The sequence below is a fragment of the Anomalospiza imberbis genome, chromosome 20 (assembly GCF_031753505.1).
Source record: "Anomalospiza imberbis isolate Cuckoo-Finch-1a 21T00152 chromosome 20, ASM3175350v1, whole genome shotgun sequence".
NCBI lineage: Eukaryota > Metazoa > Chordata > Aves > Passeriformes > Viduidae > Anomalospiza > Anomalospiza imberbis.
This window is the reverse complement of record NC_089700.1, coordinates 10,040,634-10,067,602: the sequence shown is the minus strand read 5'-3', so window position 1 is coordinate 10,067,602 and position 26,969 is coordinate 10,040,634. Positions and strand designations below refer to the sequence as shown.

The following is a 26,969-nucleotide window of genomic DNA, read 5'->3' as shown; positions in this document are numbered from 1 at the left end:
GAAATTGCTGCTGACGTGGGTTTCTGCAAGTTGCTTGCAAATGAGAATTTTAAACTAGGTCCTTTTTTACTGTTCGGCAGATGTTTGAGAGTGAGGGCTAGCAATTTCCATTAGGATTTTAGTTAAAATTTTAATGGTTCTTCCTCTAGGTGCACTTGACCCTTGATATGTGAATGAATGTTTTCTCCAAGGTGCTATTTTTGTTGTAATTAGATAACTGAGAAAATAGAAACTCCATTATTTTGTGATACCTAATGTTTCTAAAGGGGGCAAAAAATGATGGGGTTTTGTGGATAGTTTATTTTTCTTCAGAAAAGCTGTTCCTAAGCAGCTGAGAAGTGTTCTCTGGTGGTCCTGCTGAGTCAGATACTTCCAAGAGGAGATGTTTATTCACTCTGTGCTTAGCCCACACAACAAACTGACCTGTTCCCAAGCTGTGTGGGTGCTGAAAGTCTCTTGTGGGTGATGTGGATGAGTCAAAGCCGTGTCAGGGCTGCTGGGAGGATCAGATCTGTGTTTCCTGGCTCTGCAGCCTGTGACGGTGCCTCCGGTGCTGCCAGGGCACTTTGGGGGATCCCACTGAGGGATAACAGCTTTCCTTGGATGGGGTTGGGTTCTGTGGAACCTGCAGGAGCAGCTGCAAGTGCTGACCAGAAGGTGGGAGGCTCCTGGTGATGGTGCTGCCGTGGAAGTCGAGGTGGATTTTCCATTTGCACTAAAATGACAGAATTTCACATACTCTTGTTTTCCTCCTGCAGCTTCATGTTTCCTGTTGCAGGCGGTTTGGGCCCCCCTCAAGGTACGTATCAGCTTCACATTTTGAGCACAAAGTTCTTGACTTTGTTTAGACAAATTAGACCTAAACCAGGTCTGCAGTGGTGTTCAGAGGTGTGATTATTAATTGAACTCCATGGCTGGTTTTTGCCCTTGAATGCAGCTCTGCTCAAATGACTCTCACTCCTCTGCTGGGAAAACCTCTAGTGTGTTGTTGAAGCAGTGCCACCAGAATCTGGATTAAAGGTCCAGGAAAACTGCATCTCCCTTTTTAACCTGAATTGGCCTTTTAGATTCTGGTGTTATTTTGAGTGTGGTATTTCACCTCTCTCTGCTTCATCTCCCAGCTGTGTATACCCATACTGTGTGGGTGTTGCAAGACCTGGTAAATATTTACAAAGCACATCAAGACCCCAGGACAAGAGTCACAACCTGTGTGGAAAGTATTAATACAATGGGAGAGCCTCAGCCTTAAATTGCCTTTGTTCTCATTCCTGATGCACTGCTGTTTGTTTAATTAGGGGAAAATATGCAGAGAATTTATGGGGAAAATAGAGAGTTTTATTAAAATCTCAGGGACTGATTCATGGATTATTCCTGCCTGTGTCATGCCCTCCTGGAGTGTTTTTGCATAATTATCTCCATGGTGTGCTGGTAACAAGTGCATGTTAGTGTTGGTCTCCCAAGACAGCAAAATGTGAGACAGGAAGATGATGAAATATAACACACTTGCTTTATTCAGTGAATTAATACATTCCAGCTTGATTTGTCCAATTTTGTGCACGTTTAGCTTTTACTGACAAGTACTGTTGCCATTCTAGCACATGTAGTGGGCTAATTAACCTAAAGTGTGCTAATTAACCTACAGACAAGTTATCCAGCCAGGTCAGAGTGTGAAGTTGCTTTGTGAAAGGTTGACTTTATTTCCCAAGATTTATTTTCAGAAGCTGCTGGTTTCAAGAGAAATGGGAATTACCAGCGCCAGTCACCCTGGTTAATTAAATCTTTTTAATTGGAAATGACCCTTCCAAAATCATATGGGAAAAAACCCACAGAGAATCATTAGGATGTTGGGGATAATTCATCAGCTTAGTTACTGAAAAGCCCTGTAATATTTTTCCCTGTAGACTGGCCAGTGCCTAAACTAAGGAGAGTCTGTGGCTGCCTGCAGTGTAGCAAATGTTACTGTTTTTATTTTTAAACAGTCCAGCTCAACTCAGAGTTTTTTACTTTCCTTCGCTGGTTTAGTAAACAAAAAAGAATAATTAAATGGGGGAGGCAGGGTTAGGGAAGGGGAAAAAAAAAGCTTTTAACATTAACTGGGCACTTAGCTTGTTTAATGTTTCATTGCAGGGATGATTCCTATGCAGCAGCAAGGGTTTCCAATGGTTCCTGTCATGCAGACCAACATGCCAGGGATGATGGGAATGAATTATGGCTCTCAGATGCCTCCTGGACCCATGGCCATGCAGGTGTGTGGCAATGAAATGTGGCCTGAAACTGCAGAGCCCCAGACTGGTTTGGGTAGAAAGGGACATTAAAGCTCATCCAGTTCCACCCCCTGCCATGGGCAGGGACACCTTTCACCCTCCCAGGCTGCTCCAAGCCCCATCCAACCTGGTCTTGGACACTTCCAGGGATGGGGAGTCCACAACCTCTCTGGGCACCCTGTGCCAGGGCCTCACCACCCTCATAGGGAAGAATTTCTCTCTGATACCCAATCTAAGCCTGCCCTCCTTCAGGTTACGGCCTTTCCCTCTGTCCTATCACTGTCATTTTTCTTGTTCCTCAAAGTAACTTTGTCTTTAGTGCTGCTGTTGCTAATTGAGGGATAAGAATGAAATATGAGCAGATAATATTATGTTTTCTCTCTTTTAATCTGTTGTTTTCTATTTAGCACCGTATGTCCTTATGTACAAATTTGCACTTTGCTGAAATTCAATGTTTTTGCATGACTTTGTAACCAAATTGCTGTGTCACAAATGGAATTTATTGTTTTGCCATCTCCTTACACTCCCTTCACTCCCCCAGCTGCAATTTATTATGTTATTTTGGTGAAATTTATAGTAGGAAGATGTTTTTATGAGAGCTGGTCTAAAAATAATAAACAACTTTTGTTCTCTTCCTACGTGTTCTGAGACCAAATGCAAAATGAATGGTAAGAAAAAGAATTATTTTCTGGCTTCTTCTATATTAGGCAGCTTTGCTGCTCTAAATGTCCCAGAATATATTTCTCAGCAAATGCTTCTGATACAGTTTATTCAGACAAGGTTCCTCTTGGCTGTTGTCATATATTGTTGGTTCCCTGGATATGTCTGGGAAATGCCTTGACCACATTTTCCAGCATCTGTGGTTGGTAGGAGGGAGTATAAAAATATTATGAAATCCCTTAGAATAGGAACCAAAAATCCCAAGAAAGCCCGTGCTGAGCGGTGTAGGATGGCTGTTGCCTTCCTGCTCTTGGAGCAGGCTGGATTTGAAGAGCTGATTTTTGACAGTTTTCCCAAATGCTGTGAGGCTGAGCTCTTGTGGAGAGGAAGAGTGCCATCTACTGAGGGCACTGCTCCTCCAGCACTCCCTAACCCTCGACTTTATTGGCACTGCCAGTGGTTTGGCTTTTTCTACGGGGAAATAAAAATCCACTGGAGCTGAAAAAAACTCCCCTGGAGCTGTGTGCTGTGTTTGGTTGTAGGGTGGCATGGCCCTAGGGCCGATGCCAGCAGCTGGAATGCCCTACATGGGACAGGCCTCCTTCCTGGGAATGCGCCCGGCCGCCCCGCAGTACAGCCCCGACATGCAGAAGCAGTTTGCAGAGGAGCAGCAGTAAGTGACACTTCACTGACTCTTGGGGAATCCTTCTGTGAGGGGGAGATGTGGTTTCTCTGGAGCAGCGTTGTTTGGGGCTGTAGGATGTTGCTGGTTATTCTGTTGCCTCTGAAGTCCGTGGTGCTTGTCCAGGTCTGAGAAGAAGCAGGAGTGCGTGCACCAAACTATCTGAATTTGAGACAATGGAAATGGAGAAATTGAGCACAAACCTGATGTGAAAAGTCTCATAAAAATTATATATATGGTTTTTTAAAAATTATTTTCCTTCAGGAAGAGGTTTGAGCACCAGCAGAAGTTCTTAGAGGAAGAGAGAAAACGGCGGCAGTTTGAAGAGCAGAAACAAAAGCTGAGACTCCTAAGCAGTGTGAAACCCAAGGTATGGCCTGATAACGAGTGGGGTGTTTCTTTCTTCAGGTTTTCTTTTAATAGCTTTTAATGGGAGGGTCTCTTTCAACAAGCAAATCAGTGGGAATTGCATGAGATGCCAGATTATGGCTTGAAAAAACCTCTGGAAGAGTCAGTCCCTTCCACACTCTGCCAGCGGGGCAGGCATTGCTAATTCTGGTACTGAAGAAGTGTGTGGGTATTGATGAAAACTGAGCTGTTCTGTCAGTTTTTCAAAACGTTTTCTGTGCTGTTTCAGACAGGTGAAAAAAGCAGAGATGATGCTTTGGAAGCCATTAAAGGGAACTTAGATGGCTTTTCTAGAGATGCTAAAATGCACCCAACACCAGCAACACATGCGAAAAAGCCAGGTTTGTAATTTTCCTCATTTTCCAACTGAAAATAAAACTCCAACGTTTGAAATCCTCAGCAGGGGCACTAATTCCAACAAGTATTTTTATTTGCTGGTACAAAATGAGTGGATTAACAATTTTGTAAAATCAAATGTCATTCTGGCAGCTGTTTGCTTGGTCAGGATATGAGGGTGAAATATTAGATACCAGCCTCTATTAAAAGACTAGAAATCTTTAACAGAAAGCCTCATGTGCTGTGCTAATTGTGAAGCATCAAGGAAATTGATAAAGCGTTTGTTCTTTTCTAGTCAAAGCATTAATTAATGTTTTGCAGAGTGCTTTTGAAGATGAGAAGTGGTATTTAAATGCTAAGAATGATCAAAACCATGTATAAAGACTTGAGTGCAGTGTCACAGCTGGCTGATGTGTCGTTGGGCATGGTCAAACCAAGCCTCTGTGTTCTCAGTAATTACTCTGGCAACAATTGCCACTTAAGATTTCTTGTGGTCTGTAGTGTAGTTTTTTTTAGTGTCTAGCCTGAAACAAAACTTATCTAGGCCAGCTTTTTCCTATATAAAATTTGTGTCTCTGCTGTGGATTCACTCCTTGGTAAGTTTGCGGTTACAGTTGGTCTCTGACAACTTCCCTCTTGTCTGTAGACTTGCCTGTCCTTCACCAGTTCTGTTGAAATGAGTAACACTGGAAGGGATCAAGCAGAAAATTGTCTACATGAGCAGACATTTCTTTTGTACGTTATGATACATTGCTGAGTTTCTGTGGATAAAACATTCCTTTGAGGGAGAATGTCCCCCTGACAGACTCCATTATGTCCAGTTTGAAATATTACCTCTGGATTTGTTTTGGCCCTGTCTGCTTAAAACAGACAGAATACTTTCACAGCCACCATGAAGAACCAAGTTTCAGTGTTTACATCCTGAAAGGCTGGGAGAGAAGATGCATGGTTGGAAGGGGCTGCTCAGTTTTACCTTGTGCCAATGACACCCTTCACATGTCACCCCACAGCCTCCACGCTGCTCCTCCTCGCCCCTTTGCTGTGTATTCCCAGTGTTTGCCACTTTTCCCACATTCCCACCCGTGACCCTTATTCCTCATCACTTTGCCTTGTGTGTTCATTCCATTTGCAGATCATCCCACACCATCCCACTGTGCTGTGTCTGTTTCCCATTCTGCTTTTCTCGATGATGAAGAATTTAGTGACTTTATGCAAGGGCCTGTTGAAACCCCCAAACTGGTGCCTCAATCCACCTCTCAGCCTTTCCATCCTGCCACTGAGGCTGGGCAGCTGCTTTCAGAGAGGGCTGTGCTCCAACCTGTCCCTCCAGCCCAGGCTCCAGTGTTATCCACCCTGCATGGTACAACTGGGCAGGTTCCTTATTTTCCTACCTCTGCATCTCCATCCAATTCCCGTAAAACAGGTAACTCTAAAGTATCTTCTTTTACATGTCACCCTCTGAGCTACACAGAGTCTTTACTTAATTTGTTGGTTTGTTTTTTTTTTTTCAGCCTGGCTGGAAAAAATAATTTAGGCAATTAAGCAGAAACCTGCTGATCCATGGGAAAAGATGATTTTAGTCCCCTTCTTGCTTCCCTTAGAACTGCCTGTAAAAGCAAGTCATGTGTGGATCCAAATACTGCTAAATACACACATACCTGACCTTAGGTGAATTAAATCTTGTGTTTTAGCATCATCCTAAATCTGTGGGGTAGAAAAAGGCACAGTTGAGCTGGTGGTATATGAAATAATGATTATGCTGCTGTGGAGCACTTGTGTGCTTCCTCCCTTGGAGGCTGAAGGGATGTGGGTGAGATGAACATGAAGAGTTTTGGAGGTCTAAGTAGATACTGGGCACTTCTATTCCTGATGCCTGGATGATTACGCAACAATAATTGTATTACAGGAGATAGTTTTGTGTCTTCCTTCTCTTACTTTGGATTTGCTGTGTTTGTGGTAAGTAAAGGGCAGAACCAGGCTCTGAACGTGTCCAGAGAGGGTGGTGCTGTTGGTCTGAGCTGGGGCTGATCATCTCTAATTCATCAGTGGTACCAAAAGTACTTCTCCTTTGAAAAGTGTGGAAGTGCAGTCTGGGCAGTTCATAACAAAGTATAAATAATTCCTCCTGCTGTTTATTCAGGCTCTTCCTTGGAGGAGAAAGCCTTAGCTAATGGCTCAGATGAATCTGAACAAGAGCAAACCAAACTTAAAACGTCCGAAGTTGGGCACAAAGCCTCGGCTGCAAGCCAAGCCCATCCCAGTCTCACCAGCAGTGACTGGGATATTGTAGGTGGACATGAAAGTGGTCCCACTGCTGCTGCAGAGGTGCACAAGGCTTCAGAACAAAACAGAGCAGTTGAAGAGTGTGGTGAGCAATCGAAACGTTTGACAGAATTTCAATCTAATGAGATGCTGCTTGGTGCTAACGCTCTGTTCACTAATTTCAAGGCCAACCCTGTGCAATTTTGCTCTGAACGCCTGCTTGAATAATATGTCAGTGCCTCCTGCTCCTTGCTCAAAGTGTAACTGCCATGATTTTGCTCTGAACTTTCTCCATGTGAGTTCATTGTTGTAATCACTTTTAACATGTTTGTTTAATCAGGTTTGCTGTTTTAAAATATTCTGTCCTGTCTTGGGGAAAAAGAAGTTGTGCTGTCTGAAGATATTTTTTAAAAACTATTTAGGGAAACTTACCACTAAAGGTGGTCAATGTCATGGTGGGTTTTAATCTTTTATCCTTGAGGGGATAAAATCTTGTCAGGTTAAAACTCTTAGCTAGTTAATACTTGTTTCTCAAGTATTTGCTGCTCATACACATTATGTGTAAAACTACCTGTGCTTTAGGGGTGAATATTCAAAAGATAGTCTAGAGGAAAACTTGAAACAAGGCTTTGTTCCAGTTTGGATTTTGTTAAATCTGTTGACTGAGTATGGAAGGGGGGTTAAAACTGAAGAATAACGAGATCTGAGGAAGTGGCAAATTTATTTTACTTGGTTGGTGAAATGGAAGGAATTGCTTATGTTATAATGTGCTTGGAGTTGTGGGATAATTGGAAATTAGACTGCAGTCAAGAGGGAATCCATGTGGAAGATGAGGAGATGCAAGGGTACTGGGAAAGACAATGAATTCTGAAATGATGCTGATTTTGGTCAGAGCTCCATCCGAGGTGAGCATAAAATCTGCTGAGGGAGACTGAGGGGAAGAGTGCACATAGTGGAGAGGGAAGTAACCGATTTTCAGGGAGTGAAGTGTGGCAGGTCATGTTACAAAACCCTGTAGTAGTGAAGGTGGCTGTGGTGTCCCCTGAAGCAGTGGATAGAGGTTTGTGGATGTGGGATATGATCTTGCTGAGGTTCAGTCCCTGGGCTGTTTGTGGATTTCCCAGGGGAGGATGTTCTGGAGGAACATTGTGGGGTTTATGGTAGGTATGGATTTATTTATTCCACAAATAGCCCTAATAGCAGGGAGCTGATGGGAAGCTGAATTTGTTATGACACACAACTGCTGTGAAACCTGAAGACAGTGAGACTTTAGGTTCTGTACATCTGCACGTTGAGGGAGGCACGTGAGGAGCTCCTTATTTCATTACATAAATAACTATAGTCTTTTACTGCCACATGATTCTAGTTATTATTTCATATTCCTGCAGTATCTATTTTTCTCTGAGCACAGTGATTCCAATCTGAAATCTTTGCCTGAAATGCTGAATGATGCTGACCAGCTGTGGTGTAACCTCTTAAGATCATTGTGCTCTGTATCCTAATACAACTGTTTTTCTTACTGAATGGAATGCCTTTAGGAGTTGGAGTGTTCCCTCCCCAGGACCCCATCCAGCAAATTATGCCTCCCTGGATTTACAACGACAGCTTGGTCCCAGGTAAAGCAACCAGTGGGCATTTGGCCAGGTGGGCAGTGCAAGGTGTGAATGTACCCGTGCTTGCATGGCCACTTACTGATCAAAGCCTTATTCCCTCATCAGAAGAATCCTGGATCTTTGATATGTTACATATTTATGGTGTCTTATCTGCATTTGAAGAAACAGGGGTTTTGACATTTGAGCATGTTAACAAATTCTAGAAAAAAACATTTATGGCAGCAGCTTATCCCAGCAGAGGGTGCGTTGCTGATAATGCTGCTTTCATGGGTATTCTGGTTTTTGGCATGTCTTGCAATTAGGCAGGCTCATTTCTGAAGGCTATGTCTCTTCTATGTGTAAATAACACAGTGAATAGAAAATGAATTGCTGTAGTAAATATTGATTACACTGAGGTTTAAGTACATAAGGCTCTTAGATCTATCTTTTCATATGGGTTATTCTGCAATTTCATTAAGGAAAAGTGATTTGAAATGCAGCACTAAGTGTATTTTATATAAAATATTTCTCAGTTTGAGTTAAACTTGTCTGTAAAGACCATCCAATAACACATTTAGATGAAACATGGTGATATAATACAGTGCCAGAATGCTCTTGCTTTACCTTACACTGAGTGCTCCTGATTTGATATCATGTTGAGTTTGAGACAGCATAAAAAAGCAATAATATTTGAAAAGAGCAGTTGTCAGTGTCTAACGCTGCCTCCCTCACAACAGAGCTGTATAAGAAGATCTTAGAAACCACTCTGACTCCTGCTGGAATTGACACAGCCAAGCTCTACCCCATCCTGATGTCCTCAGGACTGCCCAGGGAGACCCTGGGGCAGATCTGGGCCTTGGCCAACCGCACCACGCCCGGGAAGCTCACCAAGGAGGAGCTCTACTCCGTGCTGGCCATGATAGCAGTGACCCAGGTATGCTCTCACCTGGCAGCCCCCTGAGCAGCTGCCCTGGGCTGTGTGCCTGGGCCTGCGCAGCTCCTCTAAAACACTGCTGCTGTTGAAGTCCGGCGGAGAAACTGCCCTTGTAACTTCAGCGGGGTTATAATCTGAGCAATTTCACCACTTACATTTCAGTTACTCTTTCCTGTAGTGTCAGCTGAAGTTCTTAGATATAGGTACAAATCTCATGTGTATGTATTTTTAATATCAAATGCAACAAGTGACAGGACAAGAATACATGGTCTCAAGCTGTGCCAGGGGAGTTTCAGCTGGAACATGAGGAAGAGTTTATTAATGGAAGAGTTTATTAAACACTGGAAGGGAGTGCCCAGGGGGGTGGTGGAGTCTCCATCCCTGGAGGTGTCCAAGGAAGGACAGTGCTCTGGGCTGGGTCAAAAGATGGACTCAATGGCTTTGAAGGCCTTTTCCTACCTCAGTAATTCTGTGTTGAATATAATTCACTTACATGGACCTTGATGGCATGTTTGGACATGGGAGGTTTACTGGGAGCTTGACCAGTACCCTGCTCCTTGTTGGCTTCAGCACGACGAGCTGCAGACGGGAACTGAGAACGCACTGCACCCTTTGATCAGCACTGCAGCTGTAACTAACTGTGTGCTTGTTGCCTCTGCAGAGAGGGATCCCTGCCGTGAGCCCTGACGTGCTGAACCAGTTTCCAGCCGCGCCCGTCCCCACCCTGTCCGGGTTCCCGGTGCCGCTGCCCGGCGGGGTGAGCCAGCCCCCGCTGCTGCCCGCGGCTCCCCCGGCCTCCGTGGGGCTGGGCATCGGGCCCTCCGTGATGGGCATGAGCATCCCCGGCCCTGCTCCTGCTCCTGCTCCTGCTCCGGTCCCGGCTCCAGCGGGAGGAGCTGCAGCACAGCCTTCCGGAGCTTTCCTGCCCTCCTACCCGCCCGGCCAGGTGAGCTCGCTCCCTGCCTGGAAAACTCCCTTCCCTGGAAGGGAAATTAGCCTGGCACTTCCAAATTTACGTGGTGAGAACAGGTTTTAAGTAAATGGCAAAAAAAAAACCCCAGAGCTGAAATCCAGCGTGTGACGTCTGAAAATGTGAAGTGCCACTAAGGGTGTTCTTTTATTTTTTCAGTTCTTTCTGGTGGCATTAGAAGAGGTACAAAAGTGTTCTGTATTCCAAAGAGGATTTTAGTTGTAGTTAGGATTTTGTAATGCACATAAAATGGAATTTTAGGTTAAACTGCACAGAAGACTCTAATTGCTGGTAAACTAGGAGTTTCAGGAGCAGCTGAGAGCACTGAAAACCTTCAGTTTACAAAGGTAAATCATGTGGGGGATAAATTTTACTGTTTGCAGACATGCTTCATCCTTCAGAAAATATTTTTTGTGGTGCTATTAATTTTAAATTATTCATTGATTTAGATTATTAATATTTGTCCTGTATTAAGAGATGACATGGCTATGATCAATAACACATTTATTGTGAAATAATGAACTGTTGTTCATTCTTGCTCCCTGTAATCCTGTGTGTGCTTGAGTAGGGTGAGGTGCAGACCAAGTGGAAGTACTGATGATGCTGGTGTTGAAAGGTTCTTTTCCTTCTTTTTTCCCCTCGTATTCACACTGCTCCAAGCTGCTTTCTTGCTGTATGACAATTTGAAGAGCCAGCAGCATGGCAATTCATGTGTTGTTTGTAACTCAGGTAGTAAAACCAGAAGATGATGACTTCCAGGAGTTTCAGGATGCCTCAAAGTCTGGCTCTCTGGATGAGTCCTTCACTGATTTCCAGGGGGAGGCAGCCAAAGCAGCCGGTTCACAGCACCGGAGCAGGTACCAGGTCCTTGGTGTTTCTGTCATTTCTCTGGCCAGTGCCTCAACTTTTGATGCCTGCCTATACATCTCAATTGAAACATCGTTCAGACTCCAGCAATCCTGGCTTTTCTTTTGGGAGACAAGATGTAATTCCTGATCAGGCAGGTTTTGTATAACAAAATAAATAAACATGTTTCCTCCCTTTGACAGTTTACAATCGACCTTTCAAGGTCTACAAAGACTACAGAATTTCAGCCTTCTTTCCTCTTTATGCACTTCCCAGGTGTCTAATTGTAGACAGACACATTTTGTGGGTAGGAACTGGCTGTTCTTTGTGGCAAACAGAGCTCTGGATTCCATGTGATCCCTGATTACCAGGTGCTTCCTCAGCAGTGACATCAAATGGGGATGTTCAACCCAATTGTTCTCTTATGCTAAGGCAAATGGCTTCTGTGTAAGAAATATAATTTTCCTGATGGCACAGAAGTCCAGAATGTTTTGGTTTGGAAGGGACATTAAAGATCATCAGTTCCACCCCCTACCCTGGGCCAGAGACACCTTCCATTAGACCAAATTGCTTCAAACCCTGTCCAGCCAGGCCTTGGGCACTCCCAGGGATGTCAGTCAATGCCACATGGGTCTGAAGATGCTGATTTAAGTATATCTTGTGTTAGATGTCATTTTGCAGCTGAAGCTAATCTGTTAGTGAAAGTTTTGACAGAAAACTGTTGCACAATGGGGAAGTAGAGGATCATAATGAAATATTTCAAAAAATGGTGTTTCTTTTTCACTGCAGCAGTTCTCTTTATTCAGTTGTGAAAGCGTTCAGTTTTGAACAGAATGTTACAATGAGCTATAATCTAATTGCTTATGGAGCTTTATTTTAAAAAAAGCCATCTGTGGAGTACAGCTGATTAACCATTCCATTTGCCAAGATTGCATATCTAATAGCCTGCTTTGCAGGGATGGGAAATTTAATTATATTACCATAAGCTCTGTTTTTTTGCCGTTGCACTGTCTGCCTGCAAGCACCACAGACCAGCATCAGCACATGTGTGCAAGTGCTTGGTTTGTGTGTTGCTTGTAGGCTGCTGATAAGGAGATTTAAATGTCTCTGGAAAGATTCTTGCCCCAGGCTGAAGAATGCAATAGAAATTCATTCAGGTTTTCAGTGTGAATGACACAAACTGGAGGTAGAAGGCATCATTGATATGTAAAGGATGTTGTTGTGTGGAGCTGCCAAGGTCTGATAATGGGGGCTTGTGTGGAGGGCAAGCAAAGCTCTCTCCTAAATCTTCCAGCTTTTGCTAACACAAGGTGTTAGGTTGTTGTGGCAGTTTTACTGGATAAAATAGAGTGCGTTTATGCAAAAAGACTTGCTTGTGTAACTGTGCACTAATCCTTATTTTGCTGACTAGATACCTGCCTAAACGCCCTGACTGGCACTGACAGAAATTCAGAGTTATTATTTTCCTTCCTTTGAACAGTGATCCCACTTTATTATCTTAATTTTACAATATGTAATGAGATGTAATCAGAATTAGATAAGCTGAAAGTATGGAGCTGTTAAAATCTCATGCAGTTTTAACTCTTTACTGTACCTAGTTCTATCAGGGGGAATTTTCATAGGGATGAATTAAGCAGGAGTGATTCCTGGCGTATGTCTGTGTGCTTGCTCTCTCCTGGGCTACAGATTCCTTGGTATAAAGTTCTGGAGTGTTTTGTTCTGGTTTTGATAGAAAATAAAATCAAGAATGGTGCAAATTGACTTTGAACTAAAGAAATTTGATTAGGTGAGATAAAGTGGGAATTTACCCAGCTGAGGTCACTTACATCAGGGGCTGGATTAAACACTCATTAAGGCATAAGCTTAAGTTTAGGAACAAAATTGTGTAGGCATAATAAGAGGCTTCTTAAAACCTGGAAATGCAGAACTCTTACGGATAAATTAAGGAACTTTACTTTTATCTCTTTTGTTTTTAGTGTTCCTTCTTTACTAATGCCACTCCCAGGTACTAAGCCACTTTCACCAGCTGACAAATATGCTGTGTTTAAAGGAATGGCAGCTGAGAAACCTTCTGAGAGTGCAGCTGCTTTTGGAGGTAAAAGGACAAATACACAACCATTATGAGCAATTCATTGTACAATTTCATATATCTTCCTTTTGGCATTGATAAGATATTCATATTTAAAAATCAGAGCAATGAATGTAACGTTTGCTGTATGAATTCATAATTTTGCTGTATGAATTCTTAATTTCTCTGTGTAAATATATTTCTTTTCTCCTCTTCTCTAGATGGAGGGGACAAGTACAGCGCTTTCCGGGAATTAGAGCAACCAGCAGAAAGCAAATACTTGGGTAAGCACTGGGGCATTATTGGATTTTCATTATCATTTGTAGCATTTCTCTTTGAGCTGCAGAATTTCCATCTCTGCAATTCTAAAATAATGGTGGTGCTGCTTCTCTAAAAAACTTGGTAGGAAGTATCTTGAAAAAACAGGGCAATATCCTATTGGAACAATGTGCTGATGGTATTTCTGGAAGGTTGGCATCTCTTCTGGGTGCTTCTAAGTTTTATTTTAAAGTGATGATGTGGCTGGAATTTGTTTTAAGTAAGGAGTCATTCATTTATGAAACCCCTGTGGTGTTTTGTGAGCTTCTCGTGCTTGGAGCCTCTTCAGGATTAAATGCTTGCAGTAAAATGAAATAACATTTGATCTCTTTCTGTACATGTTCTATAATATAGAAAGTTGCTGTATTTGCCTGCTGTCAAGGTCTGACCACTCTTAACCCTTTCACCAGCTTACATTTCTAATGGAAAAGTTTGCAATTCTTCAGTAAGTTTAGTGTGCTGTGCTGTTGCAGTTTTGATCAATGAGTAGCAATTTCAGGAATATTTATATTGTTGCTGAGCCAAATGAATTGGTTTGGAGGGGAGGGAGAATGGAATAAAAGGTCAGGTCTAGGTGGTCCTTTACTGCCATTATGAAGAGTATTGTTTTAAATCTTGGTTAAACTGATTTAAAGTGTGACACTGTGGTAGCTTAATAATTAAATGCTAGTGGTGTGTTTCTAAAAGAGAAAAAAAATCTATTTATTGGACACTTGTCTTAAAGTAAGACAATACTTTAAATTTGCAAGTAGACCAAGTATGTACATGCTGGTGAATGGGTTAAACAATGTTTTCATGTTCATAAGAAGAAAGTTACAAAATTAGCACACCAAAATATTGAATATAAATTCAGTGAAAACATTCTTACCTCATGTTGGTTTTGTCTCAGCCATCTGGTGATCCCCCCTGAAAAAGCTGCAATATTTCAGAGGGAGGAAGGGAGGAATTGCTTCCATAAAAAGCAAATACTGTATTGGTATAAGTGAAATTTAAAATTACATTCATTGTTTGGTAAACATGAGGAGGGTGAGGTGGGGAGAAGAACTTGCATGGAAGCCACATAAGGCAGTGCTGATCTCCTTTTGAATCCATTTGCCATGGTGTGTTTTGGTATTAAGTCAGTGTAAAGGGAGTTAAATATGACTTTGAGGCTGTTTGAGAGAATTAAGTGTTTGCTGGAGTGAAAAGTAGAATCACTGCTCTTGACACCTGTGTGGCTCATGGAAGTGGAGTTTGCAGTTCCCTGTGCATCCTGAGGCCTTCCATTTAAACAGTTTGTGCAAAACCTTCTGACCCTGCATGAACTAATTTGCTTGCTTGCATGGAGTGAATGTGCTGTGTTTGTTGTGCAGGGTTTAATTGTTGTTTGCTCCCTGTTTTCATTCCCAGGAGAGAACCTTGCAGAGTTCAAGCCCACAGGAGCCGACGATGGTTTCACAGATTTCAAAACCGCTGACAGCATTTCCCCGTTAGAGGCACCCTCAAAAGACAAACCCTTCCCTGCATCCTTCCCTCCTCTGCCTGCTCAGCCAAAACAGCCAGCACAAGCCAAGACCCCTTTGAATCTGGCAGACTTGGAGCTCTTTTCCTCTCCTGGAGAAAACAAGCAGCCATCCTTCCCACCTGCATTTAACACCTCAAAACCGGGCTCCTTTCCCCCCCCGCCCCTTCCATCCGCCTCTGCCCAGCCAGCACCCAGCAAAACTTCAAGCTTAGCTGATGACTTTGGAGAGTTCAACCTTTTTGGGGAATTTTCTAACGGCGCGTCGGCCAGTGGACAAGATGACTTTGCAGATTTTATGGCTTTCAACAACAGCGGGGGGTTTTCTGAACAAAAACCTGACGACAAATACAATGCACTCAAGCTGGAGGCCAGCCCTGGTGCTCAGGCTGGCTCCTCAGGCAGCACAGTGAAGGGTGGGCAGAGCTCTGCCACCACTGCTACGCCCACCAAGTATGACATCTTCAAGCAGCTGTCCCTGGAAGGCTCCGGAGCGGGCTTCGAGGAGGCCAAGGACAGCGCGCTCTCCTCGGTGAAGAGCGATGATGACTTTGCTGACTTCCACTCCAACAAGTTCTCTTCCAGCGGCGCCGAGAAGTCGCTGGTGGACAAAGTGGCAGCTTTCAAGCAGGCCAAAGAAGACTCTGCTTCGGTGAAATCCCTGGATCTGCCTTCCATCGGCGGCAGCAGCGTGGGCAAGGAGGACTCCGAAGACGCGCTGTCGGTTCAGTTTGACATGAAACTGGCTGATGTGGGAGGAGATCTTAAGCATGTCATGTCTGATAGCTCTTTGGATTTGCCAACAGTTAGTGGCCAGCATCCACCAGCAGCAGGTGAGGAACTGGTTAGATTGCTCTGGTAACGTAGGTGGTGCAGATTCCGTGTTCTCTGTGCTCAATTACAGTATTATGCACTCGTCTTTCAGTAGTGGAAGACTCCTCAGTGTGTGTCCCCGCCAGCCACGGCCCCTCAGCAGGGCACCCTTTAGTTTTTGTCTTAGAAGACTATAAATATAACTAGCTGGAACAGCTTGAGCTCCAGGCCAGTTTATTTTTGAGATTTAACATCATCATACTGGTACCTGTTTGCTATTGGCACTTAAGGGACTCGAGTGGAAAATGTTCCAGTGCAAACAGCGTCATTCCATTGATATCAGCAAGATGATGGCAGAGTCTCACTTTAATCTCTTGTTTTCCACAAAGCATTTGGCTTGGGGACTTCCCCATCGGTGCTTCCCAGGGGTCACTAATTGGGGCTGTTAATGAGAAGCTGACTAATCACCACCACCAGTGTATTCCCCTTACAGTGGGGCTCAGTCTGGGTAGGCAGGATTTTGCAGGACTGCAGCTGTAGAGTATTTCACACACCTTGCAGTGTTAAATCCCTCGTGGAAATCATTGTGCCAAGGGGCTGCAAGTGCTGGTTTCATGACTGGGAGCTCTTGGACCTAAATTTAAACCATGGGACTTTCACTTCATCCTTACCAGGTTTCCACCTTCTTTAATTTCCCTTTATGACAACATTCCTGAGGGAGTGAACTGACCATCTCTGACCTGATCACATATCATAAAACAAATTTCCCAAGTGTCCTGCTTTTTCTTTTCATATATACATAGGAGATAAGCTGTAGTTAAATGTTCAGTGGCCTTCAACAACATGGGAACCATTACTGTGTTCTAGGACAAGTTTTATGCAGTCAAAGGCTTTTCTGAACAGGGGGAACATACAAACTGGAACTGTAAAAGCTCTTGCTGCAAGAATTGGTTATTTCCACATGAAATATTTCTTCCATTTTTTTGCAGATATGGGTAGAGAAAAAATATACAGTACTGTAATTTTGCATTATATGATATTTTTAAGTAGGGGAGAGAATTAAGTTGGCAACTTCGATGTGGAAGATACTCTCTAACAGGGTACAAAATATCAGGAATAATTTATTAGCAAAGACATTTAATTTTCATATTACTGCTTGGGAAAACTCCAAGTTGAGTGAGCTGTCAAAACGTAGCACCAACAGTGTATTCTTGAATGTTTACTTTGGGTTTGAAAGCACTTTTTCCTAATATTTTTCTAGCCTCTTTTGGTGGTAGTTTGACTTCTGTAGCTCTGTACAGGACGTGTGATTTTGCCACAGCAATCCCTGATGAATAATTGCTGATTGTGGCAGGAAAGTATCTTTTTTTTTGGTTTGTTTAAAGGGGTTAGCCCTTCATGTGCTTGTTGCTAAACTTTTGAACTCTGAAGTATTAATTAGAAGCTATTTTTATTAAACAAGTCTGTATTCTCCTATGGTGCCAAGTTAGATGTTATTCCTGAAGGGAGAGTTTTGCTCCATTTAACTGTTTGGATTTGGTAGCAGGACGTGCTCTGGACACTCTGCTACAAACACTCCTGTGCTCATGTGTTCCTTTCTGTGTGTTTGATGCATTTCAAGCTGTGAACTGCTGATGGTCAAGTCCTTTTTTTTTTTTTTTTCCTTTTTTTTTCAGTTTATATGAAGTTAAAAAGCAGATTTTTTTTTTTTCTTTTTTCCTTATCCCTTCCTTCGATCTGTAAATCTAATGTCAAAAAGGGACAGTATCCCTTTGTCACCTCCCTGCTGGGAGATGGGAGATTGTCCTGGGGAGCTGCACGTGTGCAAGCCCTGTGTCACATCTCCAGGGGAACAGCAGCAGGACAGAGGTGCTGAGAGATGGTTTGGCTTTGTGACGTGCCCACACAGAGGTGTTTGTCCCTTGGCTGTGAGCTTTGACATTTGTAGCTTCCAGGTACGGGCAGGTAGGTGCTTATGCTGGGAATTAGGGAGAAATCCTTGGCTTGCTTCCCATGCCTGGGCCCTGTGGCCTCCTGAGGGGTGAAAGGTTTCTGGATTTTCTCTCTCCAAAGGGGATACAGTCTCTTTAAACTCTTAACTCTCTGTGTGGAAGGTAGATGATACTAATGTTGCCTGATTTTCCTGCATTTACTCTATAACCCTTTGAGCACTGGCTGCATGCTGTTAGTTTGAACCAGGCTGCTTCTTTTACACCAAATTTACGTTTCACTCCGAGCTGAGAGCATTTGAATGGGCACCTGCTTCTGTTGGGTGAACCTGATTTGTTCTTCCTGCCAAAGGTTGCAGCCAGAGGAGCCCTGCCCCAGGCACCCTCAAAGGGTTATCTGCTGCACTGACACACCTGTAAAGTACCTTTTTCTTTGGCATTACTGGAGATTCTCTGTATATTTTAATCAACTTCAGGTTTTTTTGCTGCTTTTTCTAATGTCTGATTTCAACTAAACATTTCCTGTGTGAATGTGCCTTTTCAGATCTGCTTTGATATCTCTCTTCTGCAAGTATTGACCTGCATGCTTTACTCTGATACCGCCCCTCCGAGCTCCTCTGTATCCCTATCTTTTGTGATCTGTAAGTCCTGCTGTGTTAATAAATATTATCTTGGCATATTTTGAAAACGTGGGGGTGTGTGTGATTTGTTGCAAACTAGCAATGTATCTCTTCTTCCTCAAAAATACAGAGTTTAAGGTTCTAGTATCCCCTTAAGCTGGTGGGTGCCTTTCTCTTGCAGAGCAGGGTGTGGGTGAGCTTCCTTCTCCTCTTCCAGTGCTTTGACCTCGCTCCCTGTGACCTCCTGAATCTTTACATATCAACCTAAATAATATTTTTCCAAAGATCTGTGTTTGAGAGGGATGGAGTGGAGGAAATATGTGGTGGCAGGGTTGTTTCTGTGAGTTGGCACTGAAAAACTGTGTTGCTGTCTAGACTTCTATGAATAGCAGCCCACTCAATAATATTCTGATATTTATTTAGCTAATCCAGTGTGAGTTAACAAGAACCCCAAAGTAAATTTTCCATTTGGGAAGTTCTACCTTTTAAATATTGAAACTTTCAAACATGGATGACAGCTGCAAATTTTTGGCATGCAATTATGTCACTTCACATTCCTCCAGCTCCTGAGCCACTGACAGCTTGGGATTAGCATCAAATTAGCAGACAAGGAAAAAAGCTAAAAAATAATTGAGATGTGGAATAGTTAACAGGTTGTGGGGTTTTGGAGTTGCCACAAGAGCAGAAACCAGCCCAGGAAGCAGAATGTGGCTTTTCTTCTTTACACCGAGCTGGAGAGACTTTAAAAGGGAAAAAAAGAAAAAGGGAGAAAAACATAACACCCCTCCTTGGTTCTGCAGAACAGTAGGTCGTGCCCAGGGTTTTTAAATCAATTATAAAGCTGAGACCTAATTCTGCAGGGCTGGTGCAGCTTGTGTTTGTTCAGCCAGTCATTCCTGGAGGAGGCAGAGGAACGTCCATGACTGTATTTATTATGTTTTTGTCCAGACTTGACAGTCAGATTGACTCCCTGGCCCTCATTTGGGTTAATTCTGCACACGGAAGAGCTTATCCACCCTGGTTTATCCCAGGAAGGCTCTGACAGGGAGGGTGTGGATGTGTTTGCCATGGCCTTCCCAAGGGCCTCTGTGGGACTGAGCTCCCAGTGTCAGCTCAGGGGTTTTATTCTGCTCTGAAACATTGTTTATCATGAGCATTTCAAAATAATTAGCAAATCCTGTAATTCCACAAGGTTTGGACCCTTTTCTCTCCTATTTCCTTCATCTTCATTTATCTTACAGTCAGCATTCTTGATGGCTTCCACCTTAGCTACAGCCATTCTTTAGAGAAAGCAAATGGCAATCATTCCCTTATTAACTGTCCCAGGCCTCCCCAGCTGAGAATGGGGCTTGGGATTTCTCTGCTTGCTGACAGGCACGGCCCTGCTAGCAGCAGTGCATGAGGCTGTGTGCTCCTGCAGTCTCCTCTCCCCTTCTGAGGCAGCAGGGAGCAGGTGGTGCCTGTCCCCTGGGCTGCTGCTCAGGCTGCAGGGGATGTTCCCAGGGTAACAGCACTCAGGGATGCTGCTCTGCTGGCAGCAGAGCTCCACAGCTACCACCTGTGTCATCCTAACAACCACAACGTGACACCACAGCTAGGTTTATTCATCAGACTCCAGGAGCCACTGAAATACAAAACCCTGAAAGTCTCCTATGCTGGCTGAAATCCCTAAATTTATTCCAATGTCCCTGAGTTGTCTTTCTCAGTTTTCTTCAGGTAGTCACTAATGCTGTCAAGGGTTTTCCTTAAGTGATTAAACTGTTGACATTGAAGGCTCCAGCTTGTAATTTGCCTCCAGCCATAACTTAATCCTTGGTAGTTGAAATAAATTATTATAGTTGGCTTAAATCAGGGGTGACAAGTTTTTCTGTAGATGCGATAAGACTGGGAAACAGTATTTTTAGCTGTATTTCATCCTGCTGTATGTTCCTTGCAGCCAGTGCTTTCCCTTGGCTAGCTTCTGCAGGTGCACCTGGTCCCAGGTGATGATCAGACACCTTGGACTTTGGGTTCCACATTCTTATTTTTCATACTTCTCACTAAATTGTTTTAGGACTGCTTGAGCTGTTAACACTGACTCTGAATGCAGTGTTTTTCCAGTAATATAATATTCTTAGAAAAAGGTTTATTCAGTGGAGTGATCCTTCTGGAATCATAAAAAAAAAAAAAAAATCAAATGTACAGAATTGAACCATTACATTTCACCTGAGCCCTTGCACCTCTTCAGAGGTTTTGTGTCTGCCTGAATTCACACACAGAGAATCTTGACTCTTGGTTTGTGAATAATTAAACTATTGTTCTGCCTCCCCTGCCCTATTGATTGCAGGTCAGTTCAGAATTCCCCCTGGAGCCTGCTGCTGATCCTGCCTGTGCCTGAGCCAGGATTGCCTCAGCAGTGCCCTGACCTGGGCCTCTAGGATGTGTTTGCAGCTCAAAATCTTAGCAGTTACCAAAGGAGTGATTCCCGACAGGATGTGAGCGTGCAGGTGCTGGGGTGGGATCACCACTCCTCCCTCTCTCTCCCAGGGCCACCGCAACAATGGCCAGGCTCAGATCTTTGCTGCCTTTTGGAGCCAGCACAAAGTGAAGGGAAACAGAGGTTGCCTGGTAGCTGGTGGTATTTGCAGGATGCCAGGATTAATTACAGCTGGCTCACGTGTTGGAGGTTGTTCTGGCTCTCTCTTTCATGCAAAGCTTTCGTTTCCCTTCTTTAAACAAAAACTTGAGAGCACAGGGTGTGGTGTGTGGTGATAAATCACTGACCCCTTTCACCCAGAGCCTTCTTTCTGTGCCGGGAGCAGGTGATTTCATCCCTTTCTGTTTACCCTCTGCAGGCTGCTGCTCTGCACATCCACAGTTCCAGTGGCACTTGGAGATCTGTGTGCAGGGGCTCAGCTCTGGGTTTGGGATGCTGGCAGGGACAAAGCAGCTGCAGGAGGGCCCCGGGGCGGGGCTGGTGGATGCCTTGCTGTGCCTCGCTGGCCCATGGCAGTGGCCACTAATCTGTGCCGTGTGTTGCTTAGGTTTTTCATTAGCCATGTATGTGGGTCATGCCTGGGAAGCAGCCTGGAGCCTGGCCTGCTCTCCCCCTCCAGTGAGATGAATAAACCAAGGCAGAAATGGTTGGTTAGAATGGTTTCATCCTCGGGCTGGTGGTGGAGTGCAGGAAGAGGACATCTGGGAATTCAGCTTGTTCTTGTTCCCCCTGTGGCTCTGTCAGAGCCCAGCGTGCCAGCCCGTTCATCCCTTGGTGTTCAGCACCAGATCTCAGCCCCAGGGAGGCTCAGGGAAAACTTTCTGTGGTCTGGGTTTGCTGTTCCTGCCGCTGCTGGACCCCGGGCAATCCAAACTGACAATTGTTCCTGCTGGAAAACCGAGGCCAAAAGTAGGGTAGGAGGGCTGGTTTGCTGGGGAGGGGGGCTCATGCCCTAATGCCAGCTGCCCAGCCCTGGCTCCGTGTGCCTTCACTGGGATCAGTGTCAGTCTGGAGCTGAAAGATCAGTGGGGTGGGAGCAGCCAGAGCCCCCGGGCACTGCAGGCTCTGAGCTCCCACCTGCCCCTGGCAGGGAGAAGAACCTATTGGGCCATGTAATCACCAGGTGGGTATAAATGTTTGGAGCTTTCTGCAAAGTAATTGGATTTTCTCTAGACTTAGCTTTTACAAACTATTTATTCAGTTAAAACATGATCTCTGCAATATCCCTGTCAGTGCTGGCACCTGGAAGTTTGATGAGTCGGCCGTGCAGCACTGCAGGAGCCCTGATAAGCTCAAACAGGATTTCTAGGCTTTTTTAGATCCTTGCAGCACATTTTTACATGTTATTCGTATCAAAGCATGAATATAAAATTAAAGTGTTTTAATACTTTATCAGAGGAATGGAAAAGTCAGCCCAGTCTTCTGTGTGGTTGGATTTGATAAGATGAAATAACGCATTAAAGGTGTTTGAGTTGTAACATTTATATTTTGATTGTAGATTCTGCAGCCAGAAAACTCAACTGGTGATCTGTTCAGCCTGGACTGGCCAGAAATTCTTTTTTTTTTTTTTTAGTGCTTCTTCACTACCATAGTGGTATGGTGACTTTCAGCTTAAAATGTAAGACGGCATTCAAAGGTCAAGGCTTGCATTCACTGAACAGAGAAATTTTTGTATGGAATGCTCAGGTATTTTCCAGATTATTTTTGTGCAAACTCCAGTTCAGTCCTCAGCCAAACAACAATTCACTGTGTCTGTTCTTGCAGTTCCTCCAGGCTCTCCGCAAGTCTGTTCTTAGGCGGCGTAGAGAGTTTAAGGTTTGAACTTCAGCTCCTAATTGTGGGGGTTTGTTTCAGATGTGGATGACTTAAAGGGTGGCCCGTTGGGAAGCTGTCACAGTGGCTCTGCAGTCAGCAGCCTGGCGAGCTACGACTGGTCCAGCTCCGACAGGGACGACGGCCAGCAGGGCAAGAGGCTCTCCTGCTTCGCCCAGCCCTCGGCGAGCGGCTCCTCCGCGGCCACCTCTGTCCTCCAGAAGAAGGAGACCTTCTTTGGCAGCTCAGAAAACATCACCATGACAACAGTTTCCAAAGTGACAACCTTCTCCAGCGAGGATGCCTTGCAGGATGTTTCCTTCGCAGCCTTTGCGAACTTTAAGGACTCAGGGCCGGTCTCCAGCGGTCCCAGCGATGACGACGTCGGGGACTTTGGGGATTTTGCCAGACTTCCCTCGGAAGTTCGGGATGCAGCAGCAGCTGACACAGCCCCGGGCGCTGATTTCCTCGCTGGAGTCTCCTCTGAGCTGCGGAGAGAGGCTGCAGATGACTTTGGAGAGTTCCAAAGTGAAAAACCAAAAATCAGCAAGTTTGATTTCTTGGTGGCAACTTCCCAAGGCAAGGTGAAATCCAGTGAGGAGATGATCAAGAGTGAGCTGGCCACCTTTGACCTGTCAATGCAAGGTAAGCCTGCCCACGGTGGAGGAACCTCATGATGCATGTGCTCATCAAAGGCTGGTTTTCCTAATTGAATTATAAATTAGCTAATGGGGATTGTTCCAAAGGCTGCTGGAAACGACCTGAATCTTCTCATTGATTTCTGTGGCATTTGGAGCAGGTCTTTTTCTACAAGGAAAATATTTGTTGTGCCAAAAACCTGTAAGAATTAAGGGACTTGGGGAAATCTGCAGCAGTCACTGAGTAAAGAGAAATATTTGTTCTTCTGGAGGAACGGGACAGCCCTTGCTGCCACTTCATTCATTTTAAACAGCCTGGCTCTTTAGAGTAAAGGAATAACTTTTTACAACCTGACTTTTTAGGGTCTCATAAGAGGAGCCTGAGCCTGGGGGACAGAGAAATCAGTCGCTCCTCACCTCTGCCAGCCCTGGAGCAGCCGTTCAGGGACCGCTCGAACACTCTGAGCGAGAAGCCAGCCCTGCCCGTGATCAGGGACAAGTACAAGGACCTCACTGGGGAGGTGGAGGTAAGGAGCTGGCTGGAACACACCTGAGCTGGCACTGACATCAAGGGGCTGCCAACTTTTTGGGGCTCTACCTGCTTGAGTACGGGCGTGACTGTGAGATGTGTCCGGGTGCAGTCGGATGTCGTGAGTGGAACCTGGAAGTTCCTTCTCTCACATCTTTAAAGGGAAGTGGGAAAACAGAGATTGTTGTCTGAAACACAGAATCACTTGACCTTGCAGCCTAAGCTTATGATTGGAAATTAGTTACAGTTTAAATCTAATCCCAGCTTTGGCAGAGACCGTTTGCTTTGGGAAATGGCATCACTTTTTGGCTGTGTGGTAGTTATTTCTCTTGCTCATCCTGAGAAGAGATGGGAAAAGGACTCGGATTAAATTCTGCTAATCCCCATTGCTAGAACAGCAGACTGTAACAAATGTGTCAGCAGGAGGTGTGTGCAATGAAACCTTTTACCCACCCCTATACATTCTCCTTTTGAAACTCATTCCCACTCCCAGAAATCAAATTTTAGAGTTCAGGTGCATAGAGAATCTTGGAAGAATGGGAAGAAATTAGGAACAGATCTGTTAAAGGTTCACACAACTGATCTGGAAATAGTCTTTTGAAATACCTGTCTGCTGTGTGTCTGCTGTGTAGGAGAGAGGGAGAGAAATGTGTGTAGGAACAAGACTGAGCCTGTCCTTCTCTTTGCTCTAGGAGAGTGAGAGGTACGCCTACGAGTGGCAGAGGTGCCTGGAGAGTGCCCTGCAGGTGAGTGTGGCTCCTCCTCCAGATCCTTCCCTCCTCCCTGCCTCACTCAGTGTTTGAGACCAGCAGGCAGAGAAAGTGTGGGAATCAGCCCTGGGAATTACAGTTTTTAAACCAAAAGCTGCCACCTCCTCAGCTAAGCACCCTACACTAATCTCCCTGTCGCTGGGGATTAGTTTGGCTTTTCCCGAAATATTCCAGATCTCTGGTTAGTGGGGTGGTCCCGTGTTTGGGTGCGCAGTATTGTGTGCTCAGGGCACTGGTACCAGTGCCTGGCTCCTCAGGGCTTCCTGAGGGGCAGAAGTGTTGGTGTGCTGTGCCCAGGGACCATTCACGTGCTGCTGGGGATATTTCACAGCCAGATCAGTGCTCCTGAACATTTCTTCTTTGCACTTCAGTATTAGCCCAAACTGTGAATGCTCTTATTAAATTAGACAGCAAGGCATGCATGCTCCTAAAACTCTTAATTTGGTAATGAAACTACTGGGGGGAATACATTAAGGTTTTAAATGTTCACACTTTCCCCTGATCTACTTAAGCAGGAGTGTATAAAAATGTGTGATGGAGTGTGGCAATAGTTTCTTTTTTAATTTGTCTCCTTTTCCAAATAACACTTTCTCCTGGGGGCAGTCTTATTTGTAATGATTATTTAAAGATAGAAACCCCATCATTTTATGAAATTCATTCCCACCAGGTCATAAAGAAAGCAAACGACACCTTAAATGGAATCAGCAGTTCATCTGTTTGCACTGAAGTTATCCAGTCTGCTCAAGGCATGGAATATTTACAGGGTATGTTTTAATTTTCCACATGTTCTACACTGAAAGTTCTTCCCTGAAAAACAGGAATATAGAATCTCTCTTCCCCAAATGGCATTATTTTTAATCCTAATCTTTGCCTTCATCTGAATAATGAAGAGCTCTTCTGCCAAATAAATGTAACTCCAGCTTTGAACTGACCCTCCACGGCCACCCCCCCGTGCCACTCTGGTTTTGCCATTTCTGAGTTCTGATCCAGTGCATTCTCTGCAATCCTCCCCTGTTTTACATCCACAGGGGTTGTTGAAGTCTACAGAGTGACAAAGAGGGTGGAGCTGGGCATCAAAGCAACTGCTGTTTGCAGTGAGAAGCTGCAGCAGCTGCTGAAGGATATTGATAAAGTGTGGAACAACCTGATCAGCTTCATGTCCCTGGCTGCTCTAACGGTAAGACCCAAATAAGCTGTCTGGTCACTAAAACAAATGTCATAATTTTATTTAAAGAGGCTTTGCAGGGTGTGCTGAGTTGATTGTTTGTGTTTCTTGTCTTGGAAAATGGAAATGAACTTATTTGTGAAAGCCAGTTTAAAATGCTCTAAAAAAACTGTTATTTGTGCACCAACATGATGTTGTCTTACTTGTACCTTAATGATTTAGGTGATATCCTGGGTGTCTGTGGACATCTCCAGTAAGGCAAATTCAATAAAATCCAAATAAGCCATTTTACAAAGCCAGAATGACAAGGACATGTCTTGTTTTTAATATCCCTGCAATTGGCTTTAAAGCTCACAACTCCATAACACTCAGTGGAGCAACACAGGAAGAACTAAACTGTTTTCCCTTCTCTCTGCATTTGGAAATGCCTGAGTTTGTTCTGGTTCCTGCCACGGACTAAGCAGCTTTTCCTGCTCTGCACTGCCAGGAAAAGCTCCCGGCCAGGCTGGTAGGAGCAGGAGAGCTTTGGGCATGGCTGGGTGAGGGGGACAGGCAGGGATGGTCTGAGGGGAGCATCCCATGGGAAGGGTCTGCAGAGGAGCTGGGGTAGAGGGGGGCACACAGAGGTGCAGAACAGACACAAAGGGAAGGCAGGAAAACCACCCTGCCAGTAAATACCTTGTGGGGTTTGTGTTGCAGGAGATACAATGTGCAAAATCACTTCCTTTAACCATGGAGACTCATCATTTTAGAGAGTCACCCATTTTTGTGTGCTTTATATTGGGTGACACAGTGGATCCTTTGACTCAGTGCATATCCAAGGAGCCATCAGGATCAGCACATCCCGCCAAGCATCACTGAGCAGATCATTACCATGGGGGTTTTAATTTGTGGCTTCCTCTTTGCACTGCAGCTGTGGCCACAAAAGGTTTTTCCTTCCCCATAAACACTTATTTATTAGTAAGGCTTGGAATTCTTGGTTTCTGCTTGAAATACCCATGTCCAGCTCACTGTCATTCCCTGCAAGGCAGGTGTTATAAGTGATCAGTCCCTTTTTACACACCTTTTGCACATTTTAAACCTCCCCAGGTGTTTTGGTGATGTCCTGTGATGCACAGAGCCTGCCATCCTAGGAAATTTATATCCTCAGCATTTTCCTGCCTGGCAGAGGAAGTTGATAGACCTGGATTCACCTGTTTGAACTCTGGCATTGCTGACAGGAGCAATCCCAAGAGCTGCTAGGATCTTTTCCCAATTTAAACAGGTGGATTAAAATACAGTTGCTAAAGTGCTTTTCCTTGGAAGATTACAGGGATTACCTGAAAGTCCAAAGCTTGGCCCCGTGTCCTCTGAGCC

At 44.4% G+C, this 26,969-nt stretch overlaps 2 protein-coding genes across 7 annotated transcripts in view; both read left to right on the top strand.

Annotated features, from left to right (window-relative positions):
- Nucleotides 1–26,969, top strand: part of ACACA (acetyl-CoA carboxylase alpha) — a 193,408-nt gene that overhangs the window by 12,108 nt on the left and 154,331 nt on the right.
- SYNRG (synergin gamma) overlaps nt 1–26,969 on the top strand; it is a 34,802-nt gene that overhangs the window by 2,898 nt on the left and 4,935 nt on the right. For 2 of the 6 annotated variants that reach the window (XM_068210708.1, XM_068210709.1), the window contains exons 2-20: nt 759–799; nt 2,128–2,246; nt 3,467–3,597; nt 3,871–3,976; nt 4,244–4,355; nt 5,483–5,773; nt 6,491–6,718; nt 8,151–8,228; nt 8,942–9,138; nt 9,800–10,084; nt 10,838–10,965; nt 12,931–13,049; nt 13,244–13,306; nt 14,730–15,674; nt 22,554–23,156; nt 23,513–23,676; nt 24,371–24,424; nt 25,116–25,212; nt 25,477–25,625. In XM_068210708.1, coding sequence (XP_068066809.1) covers nt 759–799; nt 2,128–2,246; nt 3,467–3,597; nt 3,871–3,976; nt 4,244–4,355; nt 5,483–5,773; nt 6,491–6,718; nt 8,151–8,228; nt 8,942–9,138; nt 9,800–10,084; nt 10,838–10,965; nt 12,931–13,049; nt 13,244–13,306; nt 14,730–15,674; nt 22,554–23,156; nt 23,513–23,676; nt 24,371–24,424; nt 25,116–25,212; nt 25,477–25,625 — 3,910 coding nt within the window. The remainder of the gene's footprint in view (nt 1–758; nt 800–2,127; nt 2,247–3,466; nt 3,598–3,870; nt 3,977–4,243; nt 4,356–5,482; nt 5,774–6,490; nt 6,719–8,150; nt 8,229–8,941; nt 9,139–9,799; nt 10,085–10,837; nt 10,966–12,930; nt 13,050–13,243; nt 13,307–14,729; nt 15,675–22,553; nt 23,157–23,512; nt 23,677–24,370; nt 24,425–25,115; nt 25,213–25,476; nt 25,626–26,969) is intronic. The other 4 variants (XM_068210713.1, XM_068210712.1, XM_068210711.1 and 1 more) reach the window with 3 other exon arrangements.